This window comes from Lampetra planeri, chromosome 51 (genome assembly GCF_965212315.1).
Source record: "Lampetra planeri chromosome 51, kcLamPlan1.2.h2, whole genome shotgun sequence".
Classification (NCBI taxonomy): domain Eukaryota; kingdom Metazoa; phylum Chordata; class Hyperoartia; order Petromyzontiformes; family Petromyzontidae; genus Lampetra; species Lampetra planeri.
The window spans coordinates 8,260,078-8,286,537 of NC_136157.1; the positions used below are offsets into that span (position 1 = coordinate 8,260,078).

The 26,460-nt window shown below is 54.1% G+C and overlaps 1 protein-coding gene across 1 annotated transcript in view; it reads right to left on the minus strand.

Moving 5' to 3' along the window:
• Positions 1-1,325: 1,325 nt before the first annotated feature.
• LOC144734569 (fibronectin type III domain-containing protein 3B-like) overlaps positions 1,326-26,460 on the minus strand; it is a 32,731-nt gene continuing 7,596 nt past the window's right edge. Inside the window, exons 10-23 of the mRNA XM_078616815.1 lie at positions 26,245-26,331; positions 25,185-25,323; positions 24,832-24,903; positions 21,921-22,045; positions 21,024-21,129; positions 20,408-20,712; positions 19,931-20,044; positions 18,212-18,361; positions 16,185-16,328; positions 14,392-14,612; positions 12,618-12,878; positions 9,239-9,405; positions 8,678-8,805; positions 1,326-2,608 (exon numbers count right to left, since the gene is read on the minus strand). Coding sequence (XP_078472941.1) covers positions 2,264-2,608; positions 8,678-8,805; positions 9,239-9,405; positions 12,618-12,878; positions 14,392-14,612; positions 16,185-16,328; positions 18,212-18,361; positions 19,931-20,044; positions 20,408-20,712; positions 21,024-21,129; positions 21,921-22,045; positions 24,832-24,903; positions 25,185-25,323; positions 26,245-26,331 — 2,364 coding nt within the window. The 3' untranslated portion in view covers positions 1,326-2,263. The remainder of the gene's footprint in view (positions 2,609-8,677; positions 8,806-9,238; positions 9,406-12,617; positions 12,879-14,391; positions 14,613-16,184; positions 16,329-18,211; positions 18,362-19,930; positions 20,045-20,407; positions 20,713-21,023; positions 21,130-21,920; positions 22,046-24,831; positions 24,904-25,184; positions 25,324-26,244; positions 26,332-26,460) is intronic.

Genomic DNA, 26,460 nt, shown 5'->3' on the forward strand with positions numbered 1-26,460 from the left:
AACGAAAAAAACAAAAGCAACATCATTTAATACTGGATACATATATAGATGAATGTAAAAAAAGGGCCCAAAAATGTGCCAAAAAACGTGGTTTAATGAACTAGTGTTGGGACCAGCAGCTGTGCAAATATAAGAGAGCCTTACAGCAAGTTCTGTCGAGTGTTTCTTAGCAGAGCGCGTTTCTGTCCAAGCACACTGCCGCTTTGCCGACGGCATTCTTTTGCAGGATAAATACTCGACTTTAAGAAATGATAGTTAAAAACAGAAATACCAGTTAATAAAATGCATAGAGGAAGGGCGAGCAACAAGACGAGGGTTTTGATGGTATCATAACACAAGAGTTTCCTCTTGTGTTACGATACCATCTCACCTGCCGCTGTATTTTGGTTAAGGCCTCTCTCCTGCGTAGGCCCCCCGTTGGCTCAGGCCTCAACCAGGCCCGAGGCCTCAAGCTAGCTAGCAACTACGAGTTCACAGCCATTTTACAAACGATGGAATACAAATTGGCGTGACATGCTAACGGTTGAAGATCAACCATGAAAATCAGGAACAAACCTTGTACCATCTTGCAACCCATATTCGCCATGTACTTGCACACTATGAAGCTACACGTAAATTTTTTTATTCATTTAGTTAAAATATTTCACCTGGGATATTCCCGTGAGATGGAGCATCTCGTTTGCAAGGATTTCCAGGGTATTATTATCATTAAGGCTCTTATGTTTTTACCATTATCATAATTCTCTATAAAACAGCCAATATCGATTTTAACTTGACATGCAATAAAATTACCTGTATGGAACAGTATACATATAAAAGGATGCCGCCATATATAATTAAGGCAAAAAAACCCACATTAAATTGCAATACAATTAAAATAACAGCATTTCGTTGAAAAAATAAAAAGGTTCATGCTCTGAATGTTAGCAACCCACGTCTCTTGGCAGAGTCCAGTTGTGCGATCTCAAAGTGACACCAAGGCTGGAATTAACGCCGCCTCGAATCCTGACTTAATTTTTTGTTTGTTCAAGAAGCCTCCCCATCTCCTCACCCCCAAATGGGGGAACCTTCCAATTTGGTCACAAGGGGCAGCGGACGCACCCAGATCGCGACGCGAGCTCACATTCACTGGCAGTTCTATAGCTTGCTACATAAAAAGTGCTTTTTCCCACCCCGGACCCCCCCCCCCCCCCGCGCGCACCGCCCCCCCCCCCCCCCCCCGCAAAAAAATATAAATCACAACCTCAAATAATAATTCAAATGTGCAGGCTAGTTTTCATAGTTTCCCCCCCCCCCCCCCACCCCCTCTCATTTATTGTTGTGTCTTTTTCCGGCCCCTCTCCTTTTTCAAACAAGGCACCACTGACATTGCAAGTATATATAATAACGGTAATCACCATATAAAGCTTTCCCACTGAATATCATCTGATTTACAGACGCATATACGTCGACGTGATATGCAGTCAGGCACTTGATATCATATATAGGGTTTTTTTTTTTTATGCCAAGGCATATTCAGCGTTATAATCTTTTGCCGTGCCCTCCTTTTTACGGTCGGTTCAAAAACGTATAAAACTGCCGCACAAGGCAGAGGTCGCATGCGGAGACCGCTTCGCTCGCCATCGCGACATCTTTCATCAAACGATCACCGCGAGAGAGCGAGCGACTTTTAAACGAAGAAAGCAGCAAAGCGTACGTACACGGGTGGCCTCGAAACCTCCCACGCGTTCGAAAAACCCACCACCGGAGGTGCCAAGCTGGTACTGGTATTACCGCGGCTTTTTCGGACGAGGCTACTGCTGCTTGGAAATGGCAACATCGTGCAGTTGCTTTCAAGATCTCTAGCGGATTTACTTTTTATTTTTCCTCCTACATTTGCATAGCGTAGCATCCTACCGTTCTTACAAAGGCGAGTCTGCATTGGTTTGGTCGTGGCATCCACATCTCTCAGAAATCGCTCTCCGCGTCTACCAAAGCGCGTACAGCATTTTTGTGGAATTATGTCAAGGTTACGCGAGTACGGAAAAACAAAAACAATCACTACGACAACAAACGGAATACGACGACCTCCGGAACTGACCCTACACCGTTTTGAGTCCGTGGCGGCGGCGCAAACCGGCCAAGCTCTATCAACCTTTCCGCGTGCGAGACCGGAAAAATAACAACGGTCTATTGGTTTGTTTATGGGGGGGGAAAAAACATGTCATACCAAAAACAAACATGGTGGAATCTTCCCCCGACATCAAGCTGACCCCGTTGGGATTTACATGATGAGCAGCTGGATGATGAAGGCGATGAAGAGGGAGCTCGCTCCGAAGCCCAGCAAAATGAGGGCCGCGAAGCGCTCGTCACCATTTTGAAATTGGTCGGGGCCAGCGGCCTCCCCGAGGCCTAGCGGCTCGCCTGACTGGGCAGCCTCGGGACGGCGGGGCACGAAGCTGGCCGAGGGGCTCGGCTGCCCCACCAGCTCCGTCTGCGTGGGAGCAGCCAGGGAGTCGCCCCCGCTGCTGGTGCAGACACTCTGGCGTGAGGCGCACACGCGGAACCTGTACTCGCTGTTAAAGTGGAGGCCTGGGATCTGGAAGGAGGTAGCCATCCCCTTGTAAACCTGCAAAAAACAATGGACAGCGAGAGAGCAAGAGGGTCAGTGGTGGGGATGTTATTGAAACTCAAATACCGTATTCTCCAGATTATACGACAGAACTTTCCCCAATGTATTTTATACATTGCCGCATCAAATACAGTATAGTACATTAACGCCGAACCGCTTGCACGTTCCGAGATTGAGCGGTGAATGGGACCCACACCCTGCAGCTTGCAGACGTCTCGGGCTGAAAAAAGGTTAATGTGAATGCGGTTTGCGATGCGACGCGGTCTATGCAGTGAGAGAATTATAGTACAGTAAAACAAAACAGACGGACAGCTGATAAGCTACGCAGGCCACGAATGGTGCTGTGGCGCGAAGAACAGCGGCCCCACGAAATCTGTAAATGCGTGTTGCAGACCCGTGCTTACCCGTGGATACTTGGTTGGTAAATTGAGATACAAACAATAAACCGTGCATACATGAATCTGTGGGATGGCAAGTCCGCGGTTAGCGAGGGATGTCTGCGTCCCCAGTATGTTTCCCGTGAGGCCACGAGCAGGGGGTCGGGGGTCACGCGGTGACATTTTTGAGGACTCCGGGACCCGCCGTGATATTTGAATTGAAAAAAAAGGTAAGATCCAAATGAATAAATATCCAAAGCCGCCGTAAGCAAGCCGGCGCGCTAAAATTAGGTGACCTTTCTCCGCCAGCCGGTGGTACGTTTGGAGGGAGAAAACAAATCCCAATGCAACTGTGCGACGTTAGCGCAGTGGATGCTTTCACGTAAAATGGCCACTCCTTGAAACGCAACGCCGCGTGTTTCCCTTCTGCTGTGGCGACGTGCGTTCATATCGCACACGCCTACAAACAACCAGTCGTACTTGAGTCTGAACCGCTCACTCTGATGTGCAGCGAGAGTTAGGGGTCAAGGTGGGAGCACGTGAGAAAGCTGATGTACCCAGGGCAGGAGAGAGGGTGCAGACGAGAGGAGCAAGAGTGCCCACATGCGATCGGGCAGAATTGCCAGCAAGGGGAGGCTAATGGGGCGCAGAGCATAAGTTAATTACGCTTGATCACAGTCAATCAACGTTTGCCGCCGAGGTTCGTGGCGAGGGAGAGAGGGCGCGGCAGCCAGCGATGGCGAGCCCACTTAGGGAAAGCGGCACTCAGCTCGTTTATTTGAGCTGCGCTCGCTTCGCGCGGGCGAATTCTGCTTTAAAATGCGATTTGCGGTATTGTTTTTTGCACAACTAAAAGCTTCAGGGGTGGCGTTACGGCCTGAGTGGCAATATTTCACACGAACCGTGAAGACACATGGGACTCGCGCTGTATTGGGCGTTACATTTCTTTTCAAATAGATACGTACGTGATGGATGGGGCGAAGTGGTTAGCACACTGCCTCGTGAAACTGGCTACCTGAGTTCCGATTCCTGGCCACGGCTAACGTCAGCAGGGAGCGATATCGTAAATGCCCTTGGGCCAGCAGCCCAACCCACAACCCACACTGACCACCAAGCTGGTGAAGTCTGATCCAGCGATCCCTGCAACCGACGTGGTGTCGAGATGCTTTCCCAGCAAAAACATTGAACCACGTTCCAACGTTGGCCCAATGTTGGCTCCAGCAGTGGTCCGAGATTGACTGTTGTTAAACGGACCATTGCATACAAGAGTATGCATAATGCTTATTCACCAAAAAAAGTATACGGTACTTATATATATGTAATATAAAATTACAAATATTTATTAATCCAGTGCTGGACGTTGCCCCCCCCCCCCTCCCCCATGCCGTGTCGGTCACATGGGTCACTTGACCATACATCACACAAGTCACCCAGAATGCACCTGATATCTCCTAATCTCGGAAGCGAAGCCAGGGTAGCGCTGGGATGGTGCTTGGATGGGCGACCGCCGTGCATACAACAAGCGCTAGAGGCTGCTACGGGGGCCTTGCTGTCAGCAGATGGCAACACAGCAATATCCGCTGCTGTACTGTACTATGGATCCAACATCTATGCTTCCCCCCCTTCTCCAACCCGCGTTGACAAGCGTTGGCTATACATGGCCGTCAAATAACTCCTCATGATCCACAGGGTGTGGGAGGGGGGCCCTGGTAAAGCAGTAGGCTGGCAACGAGTTATGTGTACGTACACATCTGTACTTGTTTTATAGAACTATGTATATATGCAGAACTTCTTTCGCACCGTACGACATAGCCAACCATGCAAACATTCGCACACTCAAGTTGGACAATAATATATATATATTTTTTATATTATTTCACTTGTTTACCCAAGAAAGCCTCACCGAGTCCAACAGTTTTTTTCAGGAGGGTCCTGCCAGTTTTCTCAGGAGGGAAGCAATGTCGCTGCTGCTGCTGCCGTGCGATCCAAATTGTGACATTTTCAGGACTTTCGGATGTTTTGGGCCAATTGCATGTTCTTTCTATGGCAGGAAACTAGGGAACGCATAGGAAACCCGTGCAGAGTGGTTACAGAACATACCAACTCATACCAGCTCACGATCACCACATTGATACCCACCCAAGCTGGCTTGCTGCGAGGCACGAGTGCTACCAACGTGAAGCGAACGTACCGGGCTCGTTCGCTTCACTGCCCATTCGCTGCCCTACGACCGTTAAGCGTCTCCCGGTGGAACCGTGCACTCCCACGGGGTCGCTCCTCCGGCCACGAGCTCCACCAAGGCACAGCCCGACATTGCAACACGGCACACACCCGACTCCGCTCCAGCCCGCTGTGCGTTCGTTTCATCTTAAACTCCCCCCCCCCACCCCTCTTCTCTTTCTCCACGAATCGATACTAAGGATACCATGCGTAATAGTCCAGCAGGGCCAAATTAGCCGGCGGCGGCGACACCACACGCCACGGCAATCCATCGGTGCGAGAGCTCGAAACACGGCCGGCGGGCTACCGCGGCCCAGGAGGGCCTCGCATGGACACGGCGACCGCGGGCCTCCTTCCCCCCTCCCTCTTCCCCACCGCCCCACCCCCCTCCGAACGTGTCACCGCGGCGGTCAGAATTATGGGGCGGCAAGCGCCCTAATGCGTAGCGAAGTCCCCCCCGGCCCAAGCCAACACGCAGGGCAAAGGTCGACTGCGGCAAAGGGAAGTGGTAGGCGTGCCGCCGGGCGCGCGCGGCGATTTTTCCCGGAGTTCCCTGAAAATTGGACAAGGAATTTTCCCACGCACGGCAGGCAACAAAAGCCAACATTGGTTCAATTCGGGGTGCGAATTTATCGGTGAAATGTTCTGCAATGGACGGAGAGCAATTGCCGTTAGCGAGGCTGATGTAGATGTAGCTTTGTCGGCAAATGAATGTTTCATATTTTAAAAACATTGCGCCGAGCAAATGACGATGCTGACATGACGATGATCGTGGGCTGGATGTAGTGCGGTGTAAACGTCATTTTGCCGTACTGCGGCAACTGTTGCCACGGGTCATCGAAAAGCTACGGGCAGGTAGGAATCATGGCCTCACACCACAACGTGTAACCCCTGACCCCCTTGCCTGCATCAACCGGTTGTTAAGTCCTCGGCAAATGTTCGGTTTGTCCGCACTGTGTGCCACACATTGCTCATGGAGCCATTACTAGACATCTTCGGGATAAAAAAAATAATTATTCTGATTTTTTTTAAACGACAAACAGCATCCGAAGGGGCAAGAGGAAATGAAGTACAATGTTGCACATCCAAGATGTTCCCTGGAGTCCGCAGGACAACACGCATGTACGGAACGAGCACGAGGGAGGATGATAATAATGATGACAACAGAAGACTTTGGTATTGGCACCGTCGTTCTTACGGCCTAAGGCTATCGCCGCGGCCTAAGGCCATCATCACCCGGGAAGGCGCGGCTGTGCTTCAGACACAGTCTCCATTCGGTTCACAGTTAACGATGTCACTCCATGCTCTCCCTACTAAGTGATTTGCGGTGTCATTTTAAAAAAATTCTGACTGGTGATGTCAGCACACGATGGCCACAAGGGACATGTCCCCAAGGCCCATGACACCGTTTGTTCAGTGGATTCTAAAATGCCACCATTGGCTGTGTAGTTTTATTATGTTCCAAGAAACGATGATTTCACGGAAGCTGGAAGGCTGAGATGGATTGCTTTCACACCCTGGGGGGGGCTTGCCAATGAGCTTAAAGAATGAGGCATCATCAGCAAGCCAGCAACAGGAGGGGAGGGGAGGGCGGGAGCATTCCGGTGCACTGCACTGGAGGTGACCACTCAGAAGGCGATGTGGGGGACTGATGGAGAGCGCCAAGAATCACAGCAGGAGAGAAGACGGAGTGAGATTTTCGTATTTTCTCTGCGACCCAACCGCGACTGCGGCGTGCATCGGCGCGCGAAGAGGCCGCGCGGATTGCAGATCAATCGGGGTTACAAAAAAATACGATATCGCTACATCGTGCGGTTCCCTGCCAGTCCACTGCTGGATGGAACGCTGTGTCGGTCGTGTGGGTTGCTTGACCAGACTTCGCTGCGTTGGTCAGTACAGGTGGTTCAAGTGGGGGCACAGCCGGGGACTGGTTCAGATATCGCTCGTCACCGATGGCAGCCGTGGCCGGGAACCGAGCTCGGTGCACCGGGTGCCATGGTGCAGTGCGTTAACCACTCTGCCACCACTCAGCCCGAAGGACGTGTGTGTGTGTATATACACATAGAAATGTGTCGTTAAATGTTGTATATACGCTGTGTGAATGGATTATGATGTTTACGTTGATGATAACAGAATCTATAGAAACACTTTTCTTTCAGCTGGAATATTCCAGTGGACTTTTAGTACGGAGGAGGTGGGCATACCCACAATTTACCCCCCACCAATGGCTGTTGAAGAGGTTCACGGTTAGATTCTAGTGGCCGCCCAGGTTAATGGCGCGTGGGGAATAAGCGTAGAGTTACTACGCGCCGTCTGCTTCACAGTGGACATTAACGACCCCGTGACGTCTTTCGCAAGAGTGCGACATTGCCTGTGCCGGTGTCACGGTCCCCGCGCTTTGCCATTGAAAAATCACACCGCAACAATTACCCAACTGAGATCTCGCATGCCAGCAATTATCACCCCCCCTGCTGCAAGAACTTGGCAAAACCATCCTGAAAGAGAGTCACGGAGCTTAATAGATGGTCATCATGTCTGCCCAATCCATACCTGTCAACCCATGCGCTTTACCCATGTACTTGTGCAGGGAAATTGAGTTTTCAGGTCCATACGGCGGACAGCCGTTTCAATACGGGCAAAAAAAATCTATCTGTTTGTCTTTCTCCATTGTGATGGGACTTTGTAGGATGAACGTTGAGCTTTATAAGGGAAAGGGATGGCCAATACGTTCTGAATTGGTCTGCAATAAGGTAGGAACTGATCAGGTGTTGACAGGAAAGCCAATCACGCTCTCAAAAATCTTGGTGTTCGGTTTGACCAGTCTCTGTTCTTTGAGGGGTGTGTGTCTCGTGTCGTTAGAAACTTCGTTCTTCCACCTTAATAAATACTGCCCCGGCTGCGTCAATTCCTGTCACCTAATGGCTTTCAGAGACTGGTCCATGCTTTTGCCCAGTTAAACACGAAGGGGCTTTCGCGACCAATATCCATGAGAGGTTAATTGGCTATGGATATAAATGCAAACATTAACCCTCCCCCTCTGGTCTTCGCACCTGATTGGTGCACAAGTGACGACATCACATTTATCCCCCCGCCTACTTGAGATCGAAACAGGAGGAGGATTTCTCCACTATTCTGGCCGCCGCCTGATGATGCTGGTTGTTCCACCATTGGAACCTCATTTGCCAGTAAAAAATATGATAATTGGTTCTTTACCCTTCTATCTGGCCACAAAACTGACACCTTTTTTACAAGGAGTCATGTTTACATAGACCACAATACCTGCAGTCATAATGCAAACAAAAAACATAACTCTGATAATGTGCACTGTCCTTGGAGTTGATTGGTCCACACCTGAGACAGCTTTCCTTACAACCTAGTCTCACATGGGTTGGACCAGATGACACCAAAAGGCGCACAACTCAAAGACAATGTACGTAGCCAATCAGAGCACGTGGGGGGAGCAAAGTACCTGCTTGTACTCGGAGTCGCGGGGGCTGTGGAGGTAGAGGCAGTAGAGGAGGGGGTCACCGCTCATGGGGGGCACGGGGTCCCAGGAGACCTCGCACCGGCTGCCCTCCAGCTGAGTCACGCGTGGAGCTGGGGGGGGGGAGGGTGCGGAGTGGCCAGCAGCGTCAACGTCGTCATCAACGTCACCATCAAGAGCATCGTCGCCGCCATCATCGCGCTCGCCGCCGACGTCTTCAACATTCTCAACGGACTTTGCTTCTGCCTACCATCTCCCCTTCTCATCTCACTACTCCTCTCCCCGTGGTCCTCCTCCCTCTCCCCTTTGCATCTTCGTGGACGCTCGCAAACGGCTCTTGCCTCAAAATCCCATACGGCCGCGTGCGGGGGTGGGGGGGGGGAGGCCCCCGCGTGGGTTTAGGGACGCTCGCAAAACAACGAGCGTACAGCGCCACCATGGTGGAGCGTACGCGGTGGCGCGCCCGACAATCATTTCCGGCGAGATAGCCCATAACGCGCCCCAAGTCCCCGCGAGCTCCCACCAACGCGCGCGCCGCGGTTCTACCTTTCGGCGCGGGGGGGATGGCCTTGCCGGTGGTGAAGCTGTGGAGTTGGGAGTACGGGCCCCGGCCGGCCTGGTTGGAGGCCTGGATGCGGAACCTGTACTCGGTGCTCTCCTGCAGCCTCTGCACCTTGTACGTGTGGCAGGGCCCCGAGTAGACAACGGTCAGTCTGCACACCCGCGGGGGGGGCGGAGGGGGGGGGGCGGAGGGTAGAAGCACCACACCATCGTCATTAATAGACTTTTGGGGCGATTGCTGTTAGGCGAGTAGCACGTATGAAGGCCGGTACAGCACACGAAGGGGTGGGTGGCCAACACCACGCCTGGCCGCCATTGTTTCCCCAGTGGCGATGTTTACACACCGCACCAGGTACTCATTTGAGGCCGAGTTGACCTAGGGGAGGCCCAGGACCACTTCAGATAATCGCCACTGGTGTTGGCCGTAAGCCGGAATCGAACCCGGGTCGCCAGGTTCCTAACGCAGCGTGCTGGCTCCCCACACACGTAAACACACACACACACACATGCACACATACACCTCACGGCACGTGCTGCGACTGCTCTCGGTTCACAACTACGTGGCAGAAATGAACGCAAAGCCTCGCCCTCACTAAGCACGCCGGCGGCGCGACCGCTCAAGCTCGAGGAGCCATGCTCGGCAAACTCGGCAATATTGGGGAGTGCAAACAAAGGTGGAGGGGGCAACAATTCTATCTGGAGGGCGACGCACGCACGGCCAACACGGAAGGCTTCGGTGGGAAACGCGAGGCCGGATTTTTCTCTCTCTCCTCTTTGCCATTACGAAATAAAGAGTTGCTTTTCGCCGCCCGTCTGTCACCAGTGCAATGGCCGTAACCAAAGTGAGATATTTCATTGCGTTAAAAATTTACAAGCTCTTGTCGAACCGCGTCGGGGGAAATGAACACGCGACGACAAGGTTAACGAGCGCGAAGGGGGGCGGAAGCGTGGATGAAAGATGCAGAACGCCGCGAATAACGCCGACGGAGGAAAACGTGGGGGTTGGAAAATAAGCACAAATTAGAGACGTATCGACTTAAGGAAAGTAAGCAGCCTTGGGGCAGGACACGTCATGGCCACAAGGCACGATGGCCGACGGGCAAGAATAGGCGACTGATCAGTGCGCCGAATAATATTTCAGAATCAGAATATTTATCTCCGCTGGAGAAATCCGATTGGCTATAAAGATTTTAACAGCTTAATATTGCGATATGTTAACTATCGTATGGGGAATTTTACTTATTAAATGCCTAGAATATGCACAAATAGGCTCAGCCACATCTAGAATATTCCTTCACATTTAAGTGCAATAACATATCAATAATTAAAATATCAATAAAATTAAAGCAATAAAAAAATAAACTATCCAGCCAGGCGGGTCAATAGTAGAGTGATGGGCTCACAATCAGAAGGTCAAGTATTCCAATGTTGAATCAGAATTTATTTATACGAGAGGAATCAGAAAAGCTATGAAGCTCTTTTTCACAGATGTCCAGTAGGTAAGAAGGTGACAGGAGAGAACCCCCCCCACCCCCTCCCCCCTTGAGTGGACGGCCGCCGAGGAGACGGAGCAATGAGGATCAATCCGTACACATGTGGGGAGGCGAATTGTGGTGGCATCGTAAGACCACGAGCTCACCTGTTCTCCCATAACTCATTCTCTTCCCCCCCCCCCTTCCCATCCCCCCCTAACCTTTCGCGACCCCCAAAGTATACCCTCTATCGCGCTCACTCATTCCTCAGCCCTTGCATGCCCCTGAGTGAACGCACCGTACTAATATAAAGTAAGATAAGGGAGGCTTTGGCATAACAGACGCCTTCATCCAGCAGTGGAGAGACAATAGCGATTTGACAAGATTATTTTCTTACTTAATGCTGTGATTAGCACTGCCTCCAGTGGCTGCAGGGAACAGAGGGTTAACCCATGTACTGTACACACAAAAGCCAAAGACTCCCGTGTAGCCTTAACAAAGTATTTGGGCAAGTGCTTAGCAAGCACCTATGAGGGCCGACATGGCGCATGAGAGAGTGGGTGGCCAGCACCAAGCCCGGCCGCCTTTGTCTCCCCAGTGGCGATGCTTACACATCGCACCAGGTTCTCATTTGAGGCCGAGTCGACCTACAGAGGCACAGGACCGGTTCAGATAATCGTCACTGGTGTTGACTGTGAGCGAGAATCCAACTCAGTTTGCCAGGTTTGTAGCGTAGTGCACTAACCGCTACACTACCGCTCCCCAAGACACTGTACACACAACACACATGTAAACAAACAACATCATTTGCGGCCCTTTGTCAATCCACTGCTGGATGATATTGCAGTTTGATTTGAGATAGCGGATGGAGGACCTGAACGAATGCTGCTTGAAGAATACAAAAGAGATGGGCACTAAGAAACGGAAAGAGGAGGGGTGGGGGGGGGGACGCTTCCGAGACGGAGATGGAGCGACGAAAATCAGCTTCTGTGCTGGGTCTAGCATTTGGTAGATTGCAGTGATTGGATTAACTACGTACGAGCATGTGTAAACGTATGAATATAAATGTATTTAAAAATAAAACCCTTGGAGATAGAGAGCATTACAACAACAAATACCTAATGTGAATCCAACGGCCTTGGTAGCATATGCTCAGACATTTGACAAAGCCATAATGAATTCCACGAAAGATTAGTCACCCAGCCTCAGGGCCTAAACCCAGGATCTTCACCATGCCAGCTCAGTGCTTAGACATGGCCATCATGAATCCTGTGCAGTGCGCTGCGATGGCTCGCGGTGTATGTTCATGATTTGTGTCTCTCTCCATGTCTCTACATGTCTCTCTTTGTGTCAATCTACATCTCTCTACGTTTCTGCATCCAATCTCTCAACGAGTAATGACAAAGGCACAAACCATAACAATAATCATGATTATTGCACTAAATAATACATGCTAAACTTAACTATTTTTTTTATTTTACCAGGTAAGGCCCACTGAGCTATATAGCTCGTTTTTAGAAGTGACCTGGTTACAATCGATAGCTCAACAAAGTCGCTTATCACATGGAAATGTATAGCAGCCACATACTCTAAACTCAAAACACAACAATACATTCCTAGAGCGCTTTTCTACAAGGTACTCAAGGCACTGGAACACCACAAACATCATAGTTCAAGTCGAAGAAAACACTAAGAAGATCGAGAGAAGCCAATTCAGTGCACCACACCGCTGCCATCTCCCAACCACAACAACACCGGGCACTCGTGCGACAGCCAGGGCGGGAACGCACTTGCGGCCACCACCGGCAACGGGGAAAAGCGACGCCTTCCGGACGGCCACACAATATCGTATCGTCGCGACTATTGGCCCGGGCCGTCCTCCCTGGACGCACCTGCCCTGCGTGTCCTCCACGGCCAGCACGTAGTGCGTGGGCTCCGCCATCGACCCTCCCGCCGCCACTGCCACGGCCGCGGCGGCCGCCCCCCCGGTAGCCGGGCGGCCCAGGCTCTCGCCCCAGCGCAGCTTGAGGCTGTGGGGTCCCGGCGGGGCGCACTCGAGGCGCGGAGGCGCCGGCGGCTGGGGCCTCGTTCGACCCACGGCACGGGCTCCCAGCGGCCCCGCGCCCAGCGCGTTCACGGCCTGCACGCGCACGCTGAGGGCGGGACGGGCAGAAACGGGACGGGTCAAAAGTGTGGAACGAATGGACGAACGGGACGGATAAACGGAAGGATGGGCAGACCGACGGAGTGGCTAGAACCGATAGACGTACGGAGTGCATGGAACGCATGAACGCAACAGATGGATGGATCGACGGATAGACAGATGGAAGTACAGAACAAATCGTGCAGGCAGACGAATAGACCAACGGATCGCCAGATAGATGACAGATGGAAAAGACCGGCAGATGGAATGGATCGATGAAACTGATGGAAACAATTAAACAGAGAGAACAGATGGACAAATGGTAGAGATGGACGGATGGATGGATGGACGACAGATGGAATGTTAGTAACAAACGGACAGATGGAACAGAGGGAACAGACAGATGGACACTGGCAGACAGTCGATGAAGGAGCGGGATGAGTGATGAAGGTGCGAGAGGTCGCCGCGGAGGAGTGAGATGCGGTGTAATTGGCGGCGACGCAGGATTGGAGACGAAAGGGCAAAGATCGGCAATAGCAGGGGCGTGGGTAGAGGGCGAGGAGGGAGAGAGACGGGCGGTGTTGGGATCGGGGGCAGAGGAGAAATGCGAGGAGAGGGAGAGGTCAGAGGTAAAAGGGACACCCCCACAAGTCATGATGGGAAAATGAGTGAAGATAGAACACAAAGCGGCCAAGGCACGGATAATGGATAACTTCATTTCAGTTGCAGCTCGCGACAATTTCTGATGGGGTGTTAAAACTGTTTACGAACCAATGGAAATTCCAAGACGCCAACCGAGTTATGGGAGACTTAGATGGGACACATGACGAGCTGGCTTTCCCTTCTTCCTCTGTCACCCCCCCCCCCGCCCCCAATGTTATATAGCCACCCACAGTGAGTCTCCCAGCCTACTGCTCGTGTAGCCACACCCACTACTCACATAGCCCACTACTTGGGTAGCTCCACCCACTGCTTAAGCAACCCCACCCAATTCTCAGGTAGCCCCATTCGCTTTACAGGGACTCCTCTACTTACGAACTAGTTAGGTTTCAGAGGTGTGTTCGTAAGTTGATTTGTTTGTAAGTCCAACTTTACTCCTGTCGATTCCAAACGTGTTATACGGCATGCACACTAAACACGGGGAATGGCTTTAAAAGTTAATCTCCTGTAGATGTAGATGCCACTAGTTGTTCTTACTACCACCCTCACTTTCACCACTCTTATGGAAACACAATGGGGGTTGATAATGTTCGTGAAAAGCGGAGAACGTCGTAGTGAACGGCACAGCGACAACACAACAACAGACGATGGCGGCGGCCTAGGCAGAAATGCTGGGAATGCTGAGTAAGGACACCGAACAGGCAACTGGACATACGGACAAGTTTGTTCGTATCTCTGAAAGTTCGCAAGTCGAATGTTCATAAGTAGGGGAGTCCCTGTACACATGATTACTACAATAAGGGAGCCTTTCATCCAGCAGTGGATTGATCATGGCCAATAGCGACGATGATATTGTATTGTACCTGTACTCGTTGTCCGGTTGCAGGTTTCGTATCACGTGACGTGTGTTGGCTCCGCCCCTGACGGACAGCAGCGGCCACGCCTTCTCCGCTGACCCTTCCCCCTCCATCTGTCCTCGGCCAATCAGGTGTAGGGTGTATCCCAGAATCGGTGCGCCATTGGAGGGCGGAGCCTCCCAGCCGGCCAATAGGCAGGTGGAGGGTGGTGAAGCCTGGGACTCAACCTGCAATGCAATATGGGTAGCTATTACCTAATTGCCTGATGTTGAAACGGGTGTGACAGTTTAAGCGAATGCCCATGAACGTTTAGATTATAAAATTAACACGTGGTTAATAGTGTGGGTGTATTAACCGTAAAATACGCGCTCTGTCTGGTTCAAGGTAGAAGTTCTGGATCCCGTCATGGAATTCAAAAACGAGCATTGTGGGCCGGCATCATGGCACAAACTTGTCAAGGTTGAAAAAAAGACTCCACGCTGACGGAAAACCTCGCCGAACAACCAGGGGGTTACGCTCCTGGAAAATGCCGCATTGGGCAAAACTGTGTTCGACAAATCATAGGACCTTATGGGGAAAAAAGGAGGGTTTGCGTTCCCTGGGTCTGAAATGATCACCTCCTGCCTCTTTGTTCAACTAATTTTTCACGATTTCCGCCCTTGTTATTTGCACTAAGGGATGCCCAGAGTCAGTTTCCATTTTCCCAATGCGCTACCCCCTTGCTGTCGAGCAAGCGCCCAGCGTGTTGTGATTCAAAGATGGTAAGGTTTGTCATTTAAACAAAACATGCCAATTTGTTACGAGTACAGAACACCGGTGTGTTGGAGAGTAAACCCACAACATTTACAATTCGAGTACGACGTTTCGCCAGTAAATACAACCAGCATTATCAGGTGACAGCCAGATCTGTGGAAAAATCCTCCTCCTGTTTCAGTCTTCAACAGAGGGATAGATGTGATGTCATCATTTGTGAGCCAATCAGGTGCGAGGGCCAGAGGGTGGGGGGGGGGTAACGTATGCATATACACTACTTGTTATAGCAACGTAAAAACACGTCGGGGGCGAAGCGTCACGCCCCCGCGTTCCGGAAAGCAGACCTCATTCAGTAAACTGTGCGTATAGCCGACACGCGCGGTCGATAAAGACGTATGTGGGCATGTGGCCAGGTTTCCCTGTACTTAATTGAGGGAAAAACACAGCAGCTGTCACCACATACTGGTAAAAAAAAAAACTTTACAGGACTCTTCCTGGAAGAGAGTCTTGAGACTCGTGACGACTCGCTGATATCGCTGGGTGGGCTTGGTGCGAGCATGCCGTCGCTGCTGTATCACCGGTGCATTGAGTGCAGCGGTGGTGCAATGGTTGCAACACCAACGCTATTGAACCTTCTTGGTTCTTTCGGTAAAGTCACGTAGAAGGAAAATAATAAAATAATAAAAATAAAACATAATACAATAATTCTCACGACGTTTCGGCCACAACGCAAGCAGCCGTCTTCAGGTGGAGAACCTGCCAACGGTTCGATTCCTGCTCAAAGTTAACATCGGAGTGGTCCTGGGTCTCCATTAGGTTGACTCGGCCTTAAATGAACACGCGGTGCAATGCGTGAACGTCGGCACTGGGAGGGCAAAATGAGGACGGGTGTGGTTCTGGCCACACCACCACAACCTCGTGCGGCGTTCCGGCCCTCATAGACGCTCGCCCCAACAGTCTGTATGGCTACACGGGGGACCTGTGTGTTTTGTCACGAGCACGTAATGTTTTCAATTTGGGTTGACGAGGGGCGAGGTCGGCCATACCTCCGGCGACGCTCCCTCCACAGACCCCAACTTCTCCTCCTCTGGGTCCATCAGGCGGAGTGACGGAACCGCGCCAGGCACCCAGGCCGGAGTGACGTAGACGCCCTCGGTGCTGAAAGGACCCGGCCCCACCGTATTCACCGCCTCGACAAGTTGCAGATGAAAGGTGGTTTGGGGTGGGGGGGGGGGCGGAAATAAATAAATGTGAAATCATAATCGTAAAACACAGCGCAAAATGAAAAAATAAACCTTTTGATACACATGCCGACAGAACACAATTCATGCGTTTGTTCGTCCCTACGTGGTTTGACGGGCGGCGCGCGGATTTATAGAAATGCGCCGATTGTGGCGACGGCGGCCGGGGCCACGACCTCGCGTCCGACGAAATCAACAACAAAAAACGCGCAACGGACGGATCGCGTCCAAGCACAACCTGCAGCATCGACCCCGGCACATTGTCACTCCCGTTGCGCCGGTATTGAGATATATTTAATTTAATTCTTTCGCAACCGAGGTTTGTAGTAAATGCCATCCGGTTCGTCTGTCCACCCGTCCGTCCATCCATCCGTAATGGAGATGGGCGACGAAACCATGACTCTGGTGAACGTCATCCACTACGAGCAGAACCATGGCAGGGAGTCGTGGTGCCATCAGGTACTTAACATAGAGAAAACTTAACATAGAGAAAACTTAACATAGAGAAAACTTAACATAGAGAAAACTTAACATAGAGAAAACTTAACATAGAGAAAACTTAACATAGAGAAAACTTAACATAGAGAAAACTTAACATAGAGAAAACTTAACATAGAGAAAACTTAACATAGAGAAAACTTAACATAGAGAAAACTTAACATAGAGAAAACTTAACATAGAGAAAACTTAACATAGAGAAAACTTAACATAGAGAAAACTTAACATAGAGAAAACTTAACATAGAGAAAACTTAACATAGAGAAAACTTAACATAGAGAAAACTTAACATAGAGAAAACTTAACATAGAGAAAACTTAACATAGAGAAAACTTAACATAGAGAAAACTTAACATAGAGAAAACTTAACATAGAGAAAACTTAACATAGAGAAAACTTAACATAGAGAAAACTTAACATAGAGAAAACTTAACATAGAGAAAACTTAACATAGAGAAAACTTAACATAGAGAAAACTTAACATAGAGAAAACTTAACATAGAGAAAACTTAACATAGAGAAAACTTAACATAGAGAAAACTTAACATAGAGAAAACTTAACATAGAGAAAACTTAACATAGAGAAAACTTAACATAGAGAAAACAGGAAAACTTTACCATGGGGGGGGGGGGGGGTTGCGCAAAACTTGGGGACAGAACCCAGAACAACGACTACTATTTGAAAGTATGCAGATGCTTTTCGCCCCGACAGCGTGGCGCAGGATGTTTCCTCCGACCGGGAAAAGCTTCCCAAGCGGAACCCCATTCAAACCCCATACCCCCTTCCCCCCCACCCCCTGTACCTCCCCTCCCCCCGCCCCACCACCACTTCATAACCTCACGCCAAAAGACTGACCTCTCACCCCAGAGGTCGCAAGCAATCATTACCGCGTTATTACCTTCACGAGTGAACACAGCGGCAGCCATCGCCACGCTCCGAGGTAACAGATCCCTCAAATTGATTTGGTTGGAGCGTCGCGAAACCGCGGCGTATACATTGCGTGCGAAAACAAGGGTGCGCGAGCTCCAGCCGGAGCCTCACGCTTGCGTTGGCGAGTGAGCGCGTGCGCAAGTTCGCGAGCGTGTCGGCGGATAAAACGAGCACGTTGGTGAGCGAGCCAGCGAGTGAGCGAGCGAGCGTCCACGCGTGGTTGAGCGAGCGCTATAGGTGAGATAGGCGGTGGGCGTAGCGACCGATTCTGTTGGCGAGCGAGCGTGCGCGTTCCGAGGAAGCGTTGGCGAGAGTTGAGCCAGTGCGTTGCTCGAGTTAACGAGCGAGTCTGCGGGTGAGACATTGAGCGAGCGAGCGAGCGAGCTGCCAGTGTGTGAGTCACCTGCACGCGGCAGTAGTAGTGCGTGGCGGGCACCAGCCCGTGCACCTCGTAGCTCCGTTGGAGGCCGCAGTAGACGGGACGGAACAGATCCCCAGTTCCGCGCCACTCCAGGCGGTACTCGGAACACTCCGCTCCATTGCACTCCGTCTCCTTATAAGGCGTGGTGGGGGGGGGGGGAACAGTAACCCTTTAAATGAAAACCTCACAGTAGCCGAGCAGGGCCAAGCCACAGAGTCTCCAAGTGAGGCCATGCCCAGGTTAAAAACTCGCGAGCGAATGCAGTTTGTACAGGGAACATTGCGAGTGGTCGACACACGGACGGGTGAGGGAGTCAGTGAGTGAGTAAGCGAGGGATAGATGGACGAGCGAGCGAGTGAGCGAGTTTGGGTTTGTCACGGTAAAAGACGGGTAGCATTTGAGTAGCGATATGGTTTGAGCTGTGGTAACAGCCAAGGTTGGGGCTATAGTAAGGGTTAAACTATTAAACTAAACTATTTGTTTTTATTTGACCGGGTAAGGTCCACTGAGCTATGTAGCTTTTTTTCAGAATCGACCTGGCCACAAATGACAGCTCAACGAAGTGGTTTATCACGTGGAAATGTCACGTGTATCGCAGCCAAATACTCTAAACGTGCGATGTTGATTCTCAATGTGGGAGGGAAAAACCGGAGGACCCGGAGAAAAATCCACGCGACCACGGGGAGAGAGAGGCACCAGGGTAGTGGCCATGGTAAACACTGGGCGCTAGCGTGGGGGGCGAGGGCGACCACGCGGTCGTGGAGCGTCTTATTGTTGCTCTCTCTCTCCGTTATCGACGGGAGCTCATTTCCCCACGCGATGGGGGCTGCCTTTGCGAGCATGAGAAAAACAGCGCGGGCTCCGATGAACGCCTCCCGCCGCCCACACCTGCCCCCACCGCGCCGGCTCTTTCTCGCTCACGATGCAAGCCGCTGCCCGCGATTCATCACGGTAATAATGAAGGTCGTGGCGCAGGTAAAAGGGTCGATGCGGTTACATCACAGGATTACGGGGAGACTGATGGGTGCAGGCAGGGCCTTCGTTCAGCAGTGGCAAGGTAAATGGCTGATGACTGGCGATGCATGGAGACAGAGACACAGACAAGAGGGATGGAGAGAATTGTGGGGAAGCTAAACGGGTTGGCACCCCGTGCCCATGTTGTGCATGAGGTGGTGGCCCTGATGGTACAGAGAGACACAAAAGACAAAGATCCCCCATATAGCCTTAATGGACTGTTGGGGCAAGAGCTGTTAGGGAGCACCAACACCACACCCGGCCACCTTCGTCTCCCCAGTGCCGATGTTTACACCATCGCACCAGATACTCATTTCAGGCCGAGTCAACCTAGGGGAGGCCTAAAGCCGAGACCGGTTCAAATATTTGTGACCATTATTGGTCGTGAGCGGGAAGTGAACCCGGATCGCCAGGTTCATAGCGCAGTGCGGGAAACCACCACACTACCGCTCCCCACAGAGAGAGAGAGAACCACTCACAGACACGGAGATACATGGACAGAGGAAGAGAAACGTGGGAGAGGATTCGGAAATAAATTGGCACAGGCACCCGTGTGTCCACGTTGTATAGGAGAAGATGGCTCTGGAGGATGAGCACTGTGGCCTATAGTGCCACGGGTGGGGGGGGACGAAGGGGGGGGGCAGTGGGGGGGACGAGGGGGGGGAGCAGTGGGGGAAGCCCACTCACCTCCCAGCACACGGAGGCACAGGTGGCGTGCACGGAGGTGACGACGGGCGTCGAGCAGCGTGCGGGGCACGAGGCTGCGGTCCGGAACTCGGAGAACTCTGAAAACTCCCCGTGCTGTGGAATACACCGCCAACGCAAAGACTTTTAGGGGCAAGTGCTGTTAGCGAGCACCTATGGAGGCCGGGAGAGCACACGCCCGGCCGCCTTTGTCTCCCTTAGTGAGCGATGTTTACACGCCGCACCAGGTACTCATTTGAAGCCGAGTATGCACATGGACATATATACACACACACACTGGTAATACATGTACACAGATGAGCGTACAAGTGGATATACAGGCAGATGATAAACAGACACGTGGGCACACAGGCGCACACGTACCTCAACGTACAGGGAGAACCAACTGACGTGGCCTAATCGACGCGCGCGGACACACACGCTCGCACGGAACGGTGACTGTTGACCGTCGGCACTGACCCCGGCGGAGTTGGTGGCTCGCACGCGCACGGTGTAGACGCGGCCCGGCAGGAGGCTCTCCAGCACGCACTCCGTATCGGGGCCCATGTACGCCGCCGTCGCCGCGTCGTCCGTCTCCTCTGCCGCTCCGGCCTCCGCCGGCTGCTTCTGCTGCCCCTCCGCTGCCTCCTCTGCCTCGTCGTCGTCATCGCCGTCGTCATCGTCGTCGTCGTCGTCGCCCTCCTCGTCCTCCGAGACGGGCGCCACGGGCCGCATTTCCAGGCGGTAGCAGCTGACGGGCGCCCCGCCGTCGTGGCCGGGCGCGGCTGTGACGGCGGCACAGGGAGACGCCGCTCGTCACCGGCTCGCGCCAAATACAATCTGACCCTCGTGCGGGCCCCGCTGGCGGCCCGGCCGCGACCGCCAGCGGCGTGTGTACGTCTCAAGGGATCGATGCGCGCGAGCGCGTCGTGCCAATGTACGCGATCGACGTATGGTCGAGATGCGTGTTCACGTTCGCGTCGATAAATACATCCGTGCGTTTATCGATGCGCGGGGGTACGTATCGACATACGGGCGCGCGCGTGTCGGCGTGCGTGTCGGGGTGTGGGTGTGCGCGTGCATCCCCCAGGCTCACCCCATCGCAGGTGAAGCTGCTCGGGCTCAGGGTCCCGTGCGAGGTCGGGGGGACAGCACTTGCCCGGCGCCACCGCCGGCGTCTCCACGGCGAGCACCTCGGAGCACTGGCGTCGGCACGGACAAAGACAAAGATGCACCCCGACCGTGTGACCTTTGGGATCGGTGCGGCCAGCGTCAACAACTGCGTCGCCCTCGGCCGCCTCGAAGTGACGCCGCTCACTCTACACCACCACCAGGTGCTCATTCGAGGCCGAGCTTGACCGAGGGTAGAGAGGGCCCAGGACCGGTTCAGATTAATCGTCATTGGTGTTGGTGACCGTGAGCGGGAATTGAACTCGTTTTGCCGGGATCGCAGTGCAGCGCGCTAGCAGCTATAGTACCGCTCGGCATGGAGGCAGAAACACACACAGACAAAGATCCCCCCCCTTGCGTAGCCTTAACAGACTGCTAGGGCAAATGCTGTTATAGCGAGCATCACCTATGGTGGCCAACACAGCGCAGTGAGAAGGTGGGTGGTGTGGTGAGCACCACGCCTGATCGTCTCCCCACTGCTGATGTTTACACACTGCACCAGGTACCCAATTAAGGCTGAGTTAAGCTAGGAGAGGCCCAAAACCGTATCAGCTATTCTATTGATCGCCGATATTGGCCGAAAGCGGCAATCTGAGTCGGGTTCGTGGATGGGTTGGTCGGTGTGTGTGGATGGGCGGCCTTCATCCAGCAGGCGATGAAGGCCACCCATCCTGGTGATGATAATGAAGAGTAACTGGCGCATGATGAAAGTAAATCACGTGACGTTCGTTAGGGGGTGGGGGCATGCGGGATGACGGGGTCACGGTGATACGACAAGGTCATAGTTCACAAGCCATGTGTGGGGTGGGGGGGGGGTGGTTACCTGGCTGGTACCACCCGCGGTCACGCAGGTCACGCGGAGACGGTAGAGGGAGCCCGGAGAGGCCGTGCTGAACGCGTGCTCACGGTCCAGACCAGTGTAGACCACGCGCCAGTCGCCCACCACCCCTGCTGATGGCACACAAGGGGAGGGCCAACGCTCTAGCACCGTGCAGAGAACCGCCAGCTCGCTCGACGATTCACTCACCAGGCAGCTCGCTCATTCACCCGCAAGGTCGCTCACTCATTCAATCACCAGCCAGTTCACTCGCCCAATCACTCGCCAGCTAGCTTGCTCGCCCATCTACTCACCAGATCTGCCGCTCATTGATTCACTCACTCATAAGCTATTCACTCGCCCACACACTCACCCATCTCTCTCTCTCACTATCTCTCTCTCACCATCTCACTCAACATTCAGCTACGTCGAATCACACGTCTGTGTAAACATTTTGTATTTCTTTAAGAGAGATTAAAACATCATAAGCTGCGACTATTATAGAGAAGCAGCAGCCACGGGCGGCTTAGTCGTGTTTTGTGTGACTCCTAAGCCATTGTCAGGGAAGTTACAATGCTGGAGTCACGGTGAATCCCACTGGAGGTCGCGGGTTCAATCTCCCGGGATGGGCGGCAGTTGAAACAATTCGGGCAGTTTATAAAATATTCCCACCTCTGTCCATCCAGCATTTTAAACGGCTACAGGACAGTCAGTGGATGGGCAATGCCACGTGATGGGTGGGGTAAAGTGTGAGTTACTCCTAGACACACACACGCGGACTGTTGGGGTGAGTGCCGTTAGCGAGCAGCAACGATGAAGGCCGGCTCGGCACACGAGGGGGTGGGTGGCCAGCACCACGCCTGGCCGGCGTTGCCTCCCCAGTGGCGATGTTTACACACCCCACCGGGTACTCATTTGAGGCCGAGTCAATGATAGGGGAGACCCAAATGATTGTCACCGGTGTTGGCCGTCAGCGGGAATCGAACCCGGGTGGGCAGGTTCGTTGCGTAGCGCAGCGCTGACCGCTCCCGCTCCCCATACGCCCAAGACAAAGACGCACAACTGAGACACTCTGGCCAAAACAAGACAGTTTTCCACATTTCGTTTCCACAAAGCAGTGGAAGGAATCAGAAAGCACGGGAACAGCCATTTTCCAAAGCAGGGCGCCTCCTTAATCGGCCCAATTACCCACGAGAGGCTCGGCATCACTCGAGCACAATTACAAGTGCAGTCACGCCACATGTCGACCAGCGATTCCTGGAATCCGGGGACCTGCCCCCCCCCCGACGGTTAATCACGGCTTAATTGTCACAGGTAGGATCGGTGGAGGCTCCATCCTGCGGGGGCATTTAACCCTCGACCTTCAGCGCCTTGGGGTGCGGGACGGAGAGGGAGCCCGGACGGGGTTGCCAGGCAACGGCAGCGGAAGAGCCGGGGGGGGGGGCGGGCGGGAGAGGGAGGAGCAGAATGAGGGAGGAGGAGGACGATGAGGAGGATGAAGGGAAAGAAGACGTGGGGGGTGAGGGGGGAGGTGGGGGAGGAGGTGGGGGGTGAGGGGGAAGTGGAGGAGGAGGTGGGGGTGAGGGGAGGTGGAGGAGGGGGTGGGGGTGAGGGGAGGTGGAGGAGGAGGTGGGGGGTGAGGGGGAGGTGGGGGAGGAGGTGGGGGGTGAGGGGGGAGGTGGGGGAGGAGGTGGGGGGTGAGGGGAGGTGGAGGAGGAGGTGGGGGTGAGGGGGAGGTGGAGGAGGAGGTGGGGGGTGAGGGGGGAGGTGGGGGAGGAGGTGGGGGGTGAGGGGGAAGTGGAGGAGGAGGTGGGGGTGAGGGGAGGTGGAGGAGGGGGTGGGGGTGAGGGGGAGGTGGGGGAGGAGGTGGGGGGTGAGGGGGGAGGTGGGGGAGGAGGTGGGGGGTGAGGGGAGGTGGAGGAGGAGGTGGGGGTGAGGGGGAGGTGGAGGAGGAGGTGGGGGTGAGGGGGGAGGTGGGGGAGGAGGTGGGGGGTGAGGGGAGGTGGAGGAGGAGGTGGGGGTGAGGGGGAGGTGGAGGAGGGGGTGGGGGTGAGGGGGAGGTGGGGGAGGAGGTGGGGGGTGAGGGGGGAGGTGGGGGAGGAGGTGGGGGGTGAGGGGAGGTGGAGGAGGGGGTGGGGGTGAGGGGGAGGTGGAGGAGGAGGTGGGGGTGAGGGGGGAGGTGGGGGAGGAGGTGGGGGGTGAGGGGGGAGGTGAGGGAGGAGGTGGGGGGTGAGGGGGAGGCCGTGTCGGCTGTATCCGCAGGTTGATTTACAAACGAATGGGGTCGGTGCGGTCACCACCGCATCCGGCACATCCCGCGTCGTCATCGCTGGCCGCACGTGGTGGTGTTCTTCTTGCCGTGTGCCACCGGCGGTAACCGCCGAGTGTTTTCTTACTCTCGTTGTTCAGAAAGATCTTGCGGAAGGCGATTCTCAGTAGCGAGAGCATGGCCACCCAAGTGGGCAGCACCATCACGACCAGCCGCCCGGAATCATCTCCTGGAACACTCCTCCTTCTCCACCCCCCCCCCTATTCTTTCTTCACGACTGCCAACCCAGTAAACGTGCCAAGGTTGTGGGCTCGTGCCGTCGGTCTTCACGTCGGGCCAACGTTCCACGCTTGCCGTCTCGTGTGCGACGACCACGGGCACAAACGTCAAACGTGACCGCTTCGACACCACACCCGTCGGGCACTCCTCCTTGTCTGCCGCAGGGTCCAGACGTACAAGTTGCAATCCCCGCCACCGGATGAGGCCCCCGCCAGCCTAGCCCGGGGAACCGCGCCGAGGTTGCGTACGCGTTCAGCGGACACCCTGGGCACCCTTGAAAGAGGAGGAGGTGGTCTCCATCCCCAGGGAGCACGCGGGCAAAAAAAAACAACAAAACATGGGGATGGGAAATAATAAAAATCCGCTCACCGCTGGCGCTGCCCTCGGCCATCTCCAGCTGGTAGCGCATCACGTCCGCACCGCCGTTCTCCTTGGGTGGATCTACAGACGCACAGCCACGCGGTCAGAGGGCACGCGAGCTGCACACTGCTGCTGCTGATGATGCTGCTGCATATTGTGATGCTAACGATGGTGGGCTGCTGGTGTTTGTGCTGCTGCTGATGGTGCCGACGCTTGCAACCGCTTGTGGCGGTGCAGCTGGCAGTGCCGGAGCTGCTGATGACAATGACGAAGATGATGATGGCGATGATGACGACGGCGCCGCCGCTTGCGCTGGCGGCAGAGGCGGCGCAGTCACCCCCCCCCCCCCCGTTGGCGCTCACCCCAAGCGGCGGTGAATCCGTGGGCCGTCGCGTCGCCACGAGCGTGCAGCCGGGCAGGCGGGCCGGGCCGGTCGGGCGCCGTGCTGAACGTCACCACGTCGCTGGGGCAGCTGCGGCCGTCCACCGAGCACGAGAACAACTTGGCGGAGGGCAGGGGGGGGGGGCACGGGAAGGAAGGGGGGGAGGTTATGGGGGGGGTGGAATCGAGTTTGGGGGCAGCACAGCAAGCAGGATTGTGAAGTCTCCCGCTGGTGGTTTTAGGGTTGTGCAGTGCATTGCTGGGCGCGACTTCTTTCCGAAGATTTTCCCGGCGTGCCTGGAGCTGCTCTATGTTTATATTTTATTTTGGCTTTTGGGTGGAAACATGAAAAGCCGGAGAAGACACACGCGGTAAGGGCATCCCGAGTCTGGAATCGTCCCCAGGCCCTTCTTGCCATGAGGCGGCACACAGGTGGGCCACCACCGTGCCACCACCGTGCCACCACCGTGCCACCACCGTGCCCACCACTGTGCCCACCACTGTGCCAACCACCGTACCACCACCGTGCCCACCACCGTACCACCACCATACCACCACCGTACCACCACCGTGCCCACCACCGTACCACCACCGTACCACCACCGTATCACCACCGTACCACCACCGTGCCCACCACCGTACCACCACCGTACCACCACCGTACCACCACCGTGCCCACCACCGTACCACCACCGTACCACCACCGTACCACCACCGTACCACCACCGTGCCCACCACCGTACCACCACCGTACCACCACCGTACCACCACCGTACCACCACCGTACCACCACCGTACCACCACCGTACCACCACCGTGCCCACCACCGTGCCCACCACCGTGCCCACCACCGTACCACCACCATACCACCACCGTGCCCACCACCGTACCACCACCGTACCACCACCATATCACCACCGTACCACCACCGTACCACCACCGTACCACCACCGTATCACCACTGTACCACCACCGTGCCACCACCATGCCCCCTCTCCTCGATGCCAGCGAATCGTGAACGTGCAGACTTGAGACCCTTACCCTGAATCGATAGCGGGAGCCGCGGCACAGGTTTCTGACCGTACAGCTCAGCTCCGTGCCCGTGTACCGCGCCTGGAACCCGCAGATCTGCAATACAAGACGAAAGACAAAGATGCTCTGTGTATAGCCTGAAGAGACTGCTGGGGCAAGCGCTATTAACGAGCACCGATGAAGGGCCGAAACAGACCCACGAGGGGGTGGGTGGCCAGCACCACA